The sequence below is a fragment of the Sus scrofa genome, chromosome 15 (genome assembly GCF_054392235.1).
Source record: "Sus scrofa isolate SSC_HxYL_T2T_F1_AM1 chromosome 15, Sscrofa_HxYL_maternal_Yorkshire_Landrace_v2.0, whole genome shotgun sequence".
Classification (NCBI taxonomy): Eukaryota; Metazoa; Chordata; class Mammalia; order Artiodactyla; family Suidae; genus Sus; species Sus scrofa.
Genome location: NC_139397.1, coordinates 58,944,900 through 58,954,745, shown reverse-complemented (window position 1 = coordinate 58,954,745; position 9,846 = coordinate 58,944,900). Strand labels below are relative to the sequence as shown.

General features: G+C 47.7%; 1 protein-coding gene across 2 annotated transcripts in view; it reads right to left on the bottom strand.

The window, feature by feature from the left end:
* The window catches only part of WWC2 (WW and C2 domain containing 2), a 186,933-nt gene that overhangs the window by 3,952 nt on the left and 173,135 nt on the right, over window positions 1–9,846 (bottom strand). For both annotated transcript variants that reach the window (XM_085000947.1, XM_003359464.6), the window contains 2 exons: window positions 5,686–5,928; window positions 1,388–1,515 (listed from right to left, as the gene is read on the bottom strand). In XM_085000947.1, coding sequence (XP_084857073.1) covers window positions 1,388–1,515; window positions 5,686–5,928 — 371 coding nt within the window. The remainder of the gene's footprint in view (window positions 1–1,387; window positions 1,516–5,685; window positions 5,929–9,846) is intronic.

Genomic DNA, 9,846 nt, shown 5'->3' with positions numbered 1-9,846 from the left:
GTGGAGCATCCCTTCCATCTGTTCGGTTCCATAAGAGAGAAAATTAAGACTTGAAAGAGGAAATGAGAGTGGTCACCATGTCACTGAAGGCAGAACTCAAAACTGGGGTCTCTGCCTCAACACTGCCTGCAAACGAATTTCTTTGGCTTACATGGTGTTTTTCATTAAATACCCAAAATAGCTGTCAATGACTGCATCTGAGCTATCTCACATAAAATTCCCGGCTTCTAAGTTGCCTTGACAAATCAGGAGACCAGGGAGCACTGGGCTTTGACTCCAGGTGAGACGGCAACTCAGGCAGAGGGCACCACAGGCCCCACCACTCCCTACTCTCCCTCTGCCCAGGCAGTGGCAGGGACTGGCCCCACGTGCTTCCAGCGTGGCCACCTCATCCCAGTCCATCTTCTTCATTTTCCTCACCTGCCTGATGATATAAATGGTTTTATATGCCAAGGCACTTGGGGAGCGTTTATAAACCTTTTTTTTTTCTTTTTTTTTTTTTTTTGGCCAGCACCGAGTCCTAACCACTTGACCACCAGGGAACTCTCCTGTAAATCTTTATTCCAGGTTTTAGCAATGGCTGGTGTTGGATGACTTTCCCCTTGGACAATGTTTCTTACTCTCAAAATGACCACAGCACCAAAGCATGAAAAGATTCCTTTAACCACACTGCAGTTCTCACCACCCCAGGGGCAGCTTTTCTGAAAGTTACAAGAGCGATTCTGGAGCAGAGCAGAGGCAGGAAAGACTTGACTCTATTAAAAGCCATCACAGGAAACGAAGTGAACTCATGATGCCTGTGCCTCCTGTCCCTTCCTCCGACCCACTCAGGACAACACCACTTCCCTCCCACTTGGTCCTCTGGCACCAAGTCCCATCCCTTCCCAGGGGTCCCTCTGCATGCACGGCCCACCCACCCCTCATGTCACACATGCTCCCCCGACTGCTCCCTTGCAGCCTCAGAGCTCCTATAGACTCTGCCACGCACACACTCACACACGCAACCAGACCTAAGCCCACTGCAAACTCAAACAACCCAGCCTCATCTGTGCCCCTCCTCTCACTTGACTGAAACTGCCCTGGACAGTCACCAGTGGCATCCAGTCTGGGGATGCTTTTCAAACGTCTTCTTTGCTGTGGGGTTTGACAGCATCAGTCACTCTCTCCACTCAGCTCCAGGACCACGTCCCTGGGTTTCCTCCTACCTCTCCAGATATTCCTGCTTCCATCTCAGGGGTCACCTTCTGGATGTTGGACCCATGTGCATTGTGAAGCCACCATATGTGGGATGAAGACCCCCATTTGTGTCTCCCCTCTGACCCCTGTGGTGAAGGCCTGCGTGACTCAGACATGCGGGGATAACCCAGGGCGTTTCGGCGGGGCCTACCTGAAGGACTGAACCTGCCGGGGCACCTTCCGGCTCTGCTCACGGAGCCGACACACGTCCTTGGAGACCTGCCTCATCAGCTTCTCTGCATTCAAATCCTGCTTCTGCTCTTCTTTTGACTGTTCAGCCTGGCAAGGAAATGAAACACAGGACCCCACAGAACATTAGTTAGATTCCCAGAGGTGCTAAGACTTGAAAGATGCCGGGCTCACACAAGGAGGGCAGCCTGGCAGCAGAGGATCTGGGGGCTTCACCAGACGACACCCACATGCCCAACTCAAGCTGATAGGGAGCAGCCACTGGGTCGGGCCAAGTGTGTTTTAAGGCATTTAAAAAATCTTATTACATAGACAATATGGGAGCACCTGGTTACATCTGGAAAACCTGATAACCCCCCCAAAAGAAATTAAAAATAATTCACAGCACTGTGTTCAGGAAACACATGCTGCTAACATTTTGGCAAATACACTTTCAACATTTTATTCGTCTTTTCAACCCACTTTTTTTTTTTCTTTCTGTTTTAGCCATTTTAACAGCTGTTCATTGAAGCAGAATTTACATACCGCAAAGTGCACTCAGAAGTGTGCTGCCTGAGGACTTTTACAAAGTGATAGCTTCTCACCTGCTGGCCCTGAGCATGTGAAAGGACCGGAAGTCAGGGAGAGGCCAGAGGATGTCTTAGTCCCTCAGTTTCCACTGAGGGTCCTACTTCCAGGAGGATGTGTTCTGAGCTGTGCTCTGGCCCTTGGCCGGGGGTTGGGGGGGCGTGTGTGTTGGGAGGGGACACTATTAATTTAAGTCAGACGTTGGGGAGACTGCTCATCTAAGATGCCCCACCCTGCACTGGTCAAACCCTCTCCTCCGCTCGGCCTCCCAAGTGGGTCACTCCAGTGACAGAATTTAAACGCAGCCCTTCTCAGTGGAGGCCACTGGTCATGGTGGGGCAGCTGGGGCTGTAAAGGAAGTGGGTGGGGAAATTTAGAATGTTCATATTTGCAGCTCAGAGCAAAGTCTTATGAGAAAGATGAGCTCAGGCCAGAACTAAGCTGTTGGCACAAAGACACAGAAGGAAGAATGGCTTTGCTGACAGGGTGCCTACATCCTGCTGTGAGCTGGTGGACCTTCCCATCACTGGGACCCTTTTGGACTTGAAAAGGCCAACTACTGTACTTGTGTTATTAACTTAACAGGTAAGGACTTTAAAAGCAGATGAGACTAGCGCTGGCAAGAAGGGAATTAAGGATCTTGTCTCCCCAAATGCACATACTGTTTCAGACACCTTTAAGGCCAGGAGTCACGCTTAAGAGACAAGATCTCTGACTGGTTCACCGTGAAAGTTAGACAAATAGCAATTCTACTACTAGCATTTGTGCCCTGGAGATACTATTGAAACAAGAGAAGTGCCCTAAAATGTACATGGATATTCATTTTCACATTGTCTCTAACTGAAATTTGGGAAACTATCATTAATAGAACAATGAAATGATTATCATATATTTATGAATAAATATATATGATGATATACTCATAATATTGTCTACTATGAATGCCTTAAAAACAATGAATTTTAGCAACAGTTACTAATATGGAAAACTTTTCGTCATATATTAATAGAATTAAGTGGGAAAAAAAAACCCTGGTTTCAGAATACATCTTTAGACCCTATTTTTCTTTAAATCTGCTAAATGACACTGACACATACATGGCATAAAAAAGAGCTGGAAGGACATACACCAAACTGTCATCAGTGGTCACCCCTGGGGAATGGGGCTCAAGGGCACGTCTACCTTTTGCTTTATTGTTGTGCATTATTTGGGTTTGTTACAATGTGTTAGTTTTTTAACTAAAAAAACTTAAAAAAAAAATTTATGGCTGCACCCTTGGCATATTTAAATTCCCAGGGCCAGGGATTGAATCTGAGCCATAGCTGTGGCAATACAGGATCCTTTAACTGGGAGCCAGGGATTGAATCGTCACTTCTGCAGTGACCCAAGATGCTGCAGTTGGATTCTTAACCCACTGCACCACAGTGGGAACTCAAACTTTTAAAAATTTATAATATTCTTATCACAAAAGTGCACTAAACTCACTTTAAACTTGAAAGCAAAAAATGCTGTTGCACTTTTAGGAAAGATGACATTTTACCAAAACTATTTATTCAGGCATGTATTTATGAGGAATCAACTTACACCACTTTTTGGAAAGGCCCCAGGTGAGGGACTTAGTAAACACAAAGGAACGACTCCTACCAGGATGTGGTACATCAAACTAGGAAACTAGTCATTCTACTAAAGTATTGCTGCTATTCTAAATCTCAGTAATTTATATCATGAACATAACAGTCTTAAAATGGCCATCTGCTTATTGATTTGAACAAACAGAGAAATCAGGAAAAGCCAGAGAACGAAGGTACAGGCTGGATATGATTAGGTAAGAAAATCTGGTCCATTTCCCCAAGAAAGTGTATTTTAGCAGATCGGAGATACAAGAGGCCCCAGGGCACCTGTTCAGAACTTGGTCCCCTTCCATATGAAAGGGAGGGTAGAGGGCTATTTTATCCCCTGTAGCGTCCTATTAAGACAGTCCCTCTAAGTAACCTTAAAGGCTGCTGATAGTTTCAACTACCAGCATTTATGCTGTGACTGCAAAATCCCCTTGAAACCTGACTTTGGAGTTCCCTGGTGGCCTAGTGGTTAAGGATCTGGCGTTGTCACTGCAGTGGCTCAGGTTCAATCCCTGGCCTGGGAACTTCTGCATGCCGTGGGTTCGGCCACAAACAAACAAACTTGGCTTTGATTTGTGCAAAGTAAGACTGACTACCATGGAACACAAGCAGCTGTTCCTCTTCCTGCTGTATAAGAACACACTTCGCTAAAGACTCCCTTTTTCTCTGTGTTTATATATTTATATCTATACCTGGATCTGTATCTTCCTCCAAAAGCCTGGGTGCCAAAATATAGCATCAAATTTTCATCAGCTGTTAACAATCAATAACAGCCAACTCTGCAGGCAGTTAAGTCTCAATGCTGAGTACTTCACTGTAATCATTAAGATTTATTTTGTTGAATGAGATGTATTAATAGCTTTGGCACAACTTTTCTTAGCAGATTTTAACTTTTAAAGATGTTAACATCTGTATTAGTTTACACTTTTAAGGAGCCTAGCGTCATGGAACACTGGCATTTTGACAGGGAAATACTCAGAGAAAGAAAAATAAATTTCTGCTTTGTACGCAACTTGAGGGTCCTTTGGAAAAATGCCAACCCTCCCTGGACATGCCTCTCCCCGTCTCTGACAAGTCTGCCTGGTTCACAAGGATCAGAAGCCAGTTTTTATGCCCTGGGTTCCAGGAGAGTGTGCCTGACCTCCAGTTTACGCGAGGGGGCCTGACCTGCAGAAAGGTCCAGTGATTTACTTACAGTGATGAGCAGTTAATGAGCCTGACGGAGCAAGGAACACAATCCAGTTCTAATTTACAGTCCTTAGTTTCTCACTCTGCTTCCTAAGGGGGTTGTGTGGTGCTTGAGGACACTAACTCTGATTCCTACTCTGGGCTGCAAAACAGACTTTCAGCCACAGAGGAGGAAGGTTATGGAGTGTGACCCAGAGGCCTGACAGCTTTTCTGACAAGGGAGGCAAGTCTGGGCTCTGCTGCGGGCTTCCATTCATGGCTTCCCTGGGAGCCATCTTTTTTATGGCAATTGGCAGGCTCTTTGCTCATTGTTAGGTGTTTTATGGCCACAGGGCTGAAAACCTCACAAAGCCCCAACTGCAGGGGAGAGGTGGACATGAAAGGGCAGAGTGTGTCTGTGTGTGTGTCTGCACGTATATAAGGAGTGGACCTGGGAATGAAGAGCAAGCAGGAGAGAAGCTGGTAGTTCTCACCAACTTCTGAGGCCAGAATGAAAGGTGTACAGTTGGAACAGCCTCTCTGTCACAGAGCTGGTGACCACGTCCTTTGTCAGGGATGAGAAATAGAAGCACACATATCAAATGATCTATGCACAGAGAGTTGGTAAAAATAAAGATTTACAGAAAAATTTGTACTCAGGGGAATCAGACGGTTCTCAAACAGTACAAATGCACCTTGTTTTGCAGGTTCTTTCCTCACCATTGTTTGATGCAGCAGCTGCCTCTAGGTGGGAGGAAACACAATGGGAACAAATGTGTCCCAAGTTCTAGAAGAAAGGATTTGCAGACTCCTGCCAGACTGGGGTGGAGGTGGGGCCCCTTCCACGCTGCAGTTTAGGCCACGTGACCTCCAGGGAAGGGCCTCATGGTGACCCCAAGTGCTGTACCTGCTTCTCGGCCTGCCTCAGCAGCTTCTGGAATCCCTCGTCCTCCAGCACGCCTGGCGGAAGGTCGGTCTCACCCTGGGCCTTCAGGGCCTCGAGCTTCTGCCTCAAGCCCCGCAGGGCCTGCAGCTCGTCATTGAGGCGGCTCTGCCGGGTCAGAGAGGCCTGGAGGTCCAGCTCCAAGTCCAGGGAGGTTCGCACTGGGCATTCTGGCGCTGCCCTTCTGAGGACCGGCTGGCACACTGTCTGCAGAGTTAGGAAACAACACAACACCCTCACAACACTGGTGGTCACTATTCTGCTCTCCCCTTCCCTGGAATCAAAGTCTGACCGGCTGAGTGACTGTGACCTGCTCTGGCCAGTGAAGGGGGAGTGAGAGGAATGTGAGTCCCCTCCAGGCAGAAGCCCTGCAAAGCCAGCACGACATCTGTACAGTCTTGTCCCCTGCTGGAGGGGCAGCCGAGATCTAGAGGTGGAGGCCCTGGTGGCTGGGGTCCTGAGGGAGGACAAGGAGCGGGGCGTCCAGCCCACCTGCCAGGAACAAGCAGTTAAGCCACAAGTGAACCTTCATGGTTTGAAACCACAGAGATTTTTAAAGTTGTTACCGTGGTGAAGCCCAGCTTAGCCTGACCAATTTACTACACAAGGCCGGTCCTCTACAAACAACCAATACATTATAGGAAACCTAGAGCTCTTCCATTCAGGACACGTAATGGCAGGCCCTTAGCTTATTCCCTTGGCTACCACTTCTGTACATGCCAGCCCGTATGTCACTGGTCAGGGGAGCAAGGTGTTGACTCCCTTCTCCAATCAATGTTCTTTTTTTTTTTTTTTTTTTTTTTTTTTTCCTGCTTTTTGCTTTTTAGGGACGCAATGGCAGCATATAGAAGTTCCCAGACTAGCTCCCAGCAGCGTGGGATCCAAGCCACATCTGCGATCTACACCACAGCTCATAGCAATGCTGGATCCTTAACCCACTGGGCAAGGCCAGGGATCGAACCTGCGTCCTCATGGATGCTAGCTGGGTTTGCTACTGCTGAGCCACAACGGGAACTCCACCTATCAATATTCTTAAACTCCAGCTCCTTCTTTCACTTCCCATTGTCTATTACCTACTTTCAGCCCTGAATCACTGTGTTCTTTCTGGGGCCAGGCTTACCCACTTACTGAGAAATAATTACTCAATATGCAAGAATAAATGTCTGCTGGGGGTTTGTAGGCAAAACAGTAGGAAGAGAAGATGAAGTTTTGACCTCGAGGACTTCGTTCAGAGAATGATACAAGCCAGTAAACAGCAATAAACCCTGAAGCAGCATCTTGTGTCACAGGGAGTAAGGGGAAGGGAGAGATCATTTGGGGCTGGGTCAGACGCTCTTGAGGAAAGGAATTTTTTTTTTTTTTTGTCTTTTTAGGGCCGAATCCCCTGCCACATATGGAGGTTCCCAGGCTAGGGGTCTAATCGGAGCTACAGCTGCCAGCCTACACCACAGCCACAGCAACACAGGATCCGAGCGGCGTCCATGACCTACACCACAGCTCATGGCAATGCTGGACCCTTAACTCACTGAGCGAGGCCAGGAATCGAACCTGTGTCCTCACGGATACTAGTCGGGTTCATTAACCACTGAGCCACGACGGGAACTCCTGAGGAAAGGAATTCTAATGAGGCTGGGCAGGAGCACGGAAGCAGAAGCAAACAAGGCAGGTATTTCTTGCCTGGACTGTTGGCAGTGGGAATGGAAAATAAGATAGAAACTGGTACTATCTGATACAAGAGCACAGGACTCAGACTTGACAGGCACTCCAGCCTGAAGATCTGGAACAGTGGTGGTGCTCATGACAGACGAAAGGGAGAGAGAAGCCTGTCTGTCCCTCTTCCCGTTTCAGAGCCGCAGCCCAGGTCTGAATAGCTTTCATTGTCTCCTTGCTCAGCACATACTGCTGGAACATTCTCTAACATTCTTATTATTGGATCTCCCTTTATTCGGCCTCTGTGCTAGCAAACTTATTACACAGCAGAATCCTCTAAACACACTCTCTTCACCTGCATTACTCAAGTTTCTGGTCAGGAATCTGTACTAGGTGTCAGGCAGGTGGAGGCTTTCTAAAGACGCCTGTGGCAGGGGCCTGCTGGGAAGTGTTCGACAGAGGGCTCACTGATTTCTAAGACTTGCCAAATGCCTTGGTGTCAAAGCTCCTGCCGTAAATGCTTTCTGGCCATCAGTGTCGCACGCTGAAATGGGAAGAGCAGTGCCGACGGGTCTCCCCAGCCTCCTGCCTCATGCCCCGGGCACTGCCTTCCCAGCCGTTCTCAGTGACCTTCAGAGACACTTCTGCTCTTCACCTCCACCTCTTTCTCATGTTCTGTCTCCTAAATCAGAGTACTGTTCCCCATTTACATCTACCAAACCCTCTGCCCACTTTATGTTTTCTAGGGCTGCACCCTTGGCATGTGGAGGTTCCCAGGCTAGGGGTTGAATTGGAGCTGTAGCTGCCAGCCTATACCACATCCACAGCAACGCGGGATCCAAGCCGCATCTGCGACCTACACCACAGCTCACGGCAGCACCGGATCCCTGATCTATCGAGCAAACCCATGGATCAAACCCACATCCTCATGGATACCAGTCGGATTCACTTCTGCGGTGCTATGATGGGAACTCACTCTCTGCCCACCTTAAATAATCTCCTAAACAATGTCTCAGAATTCACCTTTGTCTGGTTCAAGAAGTTCTAATAACTAAGTTTATCAGTACCTTGACTGTTTTTCAGCTCCATTCAGTTCATACACACTATGGTTAAAACTTCTTTGAAAAGGGCTACCATCCTCTAAGAGTATGTGCTTTTAAAAATGCAGGGGAGGAGTTCCTGTCGTGGAGCAGTGGTTAACGAATCCGACTAGGAACCATGAAGTTTTGGGTACGATCCCTGGCCTTGCTCAGTGGGTTAAGGATCCGGCTTTGCCGTGAGCTGTGGTGTAGGTCGCAGACGTGGCTCGGATCCTGCATTGCTGCGGCTTTGGCGCAGGCCGGTGGCTACAGCTCTGATTCTACTCCTGTCCTGGGAACCTCCATGTGCCTGGGTGCGGGCCTAGAAAAGGCAAAAAGACAAAAAAAAAAAAAAAATGCAGGGGACTTTTAAAGGAGAAGAGAAGAATTTTCATTCAAACTGGTGGAAATTTAGGTGCTTTCAAAGCATAAAGTTTGGTAATTTGAAAGATCTGTACTTCAAAATGTCCTGAAAATGCTGATGTTAAATAAATTCATATTTATTTTGAATTATGTAGAAAAGAGAAATGTAGAGTTCCTGTGGTGGCTCAGCAGAAACGAATCTCACTAGTATCCATGAGGACGAAGGTTCGATCCCTGGCCTCACTCAATGGGTTGAGGATCCGGTGTTGCTGTGAGCTGTGGTGTAGGTCACAGACGTGGCTCAAATCCCGAGGTGCTGTGGCTGTGGCATAGGCTGGCGGCTACAGCTCCCATTCGACCCCTAGCCTGGGAACCTCCATATGCCTCAGGTGCAGCCCTAAAAAAGGCAAAAAGGCAAAAAGGCAAAAAAAAAAAAAAAAGAGAGAGAGAGAGAAAGAGAGAGAAAGAAAAGAAAAGAGAAATGCGCTTATGACTGTCTAGTAACTAGGAAGTTAAATGTTACCTAGTCACACAGTGGCTTTAAACCAGAGTCACTGGGGGGGATAATTATACAACTTAAGCTTCCAATCTCCACTCCCAGCCCCTCCATCCACAGTGGCTGAACTCTGACCGAGCTGGGTCACTCCTTATCCCCTGCATGTGTTTTTCTGCCCCCGTGTCATTTCATGCCACCTACTGACAGCACCCAGTATCCATCTCCAACCCCTGCAACAAAGTGTCTGCTTTCTTTTGAAATCTTTTGAAATTTTATCAGGGCATCAAGGCCAGAGACCCTCTCACAAGGCCTTTTTGATCCTCCCAGCCAGATGAGCTCACTCCTCTCTTGCATCCACACTTGGAAGAGCCCCGTGTGCCCTCAGAAGGTCTGCTCTGGGCTGGAAAGTCCTGCCCCATCACTGCAGGGCTCAGTGTGCCCAGTGCTGCCTGCTTACTGAACAACATGATCTCAGCTGAAATAAAGCAGCTTAGGAAATTAGTCCAGACAATGGTTAGTAAACAAATAACTTTCCAT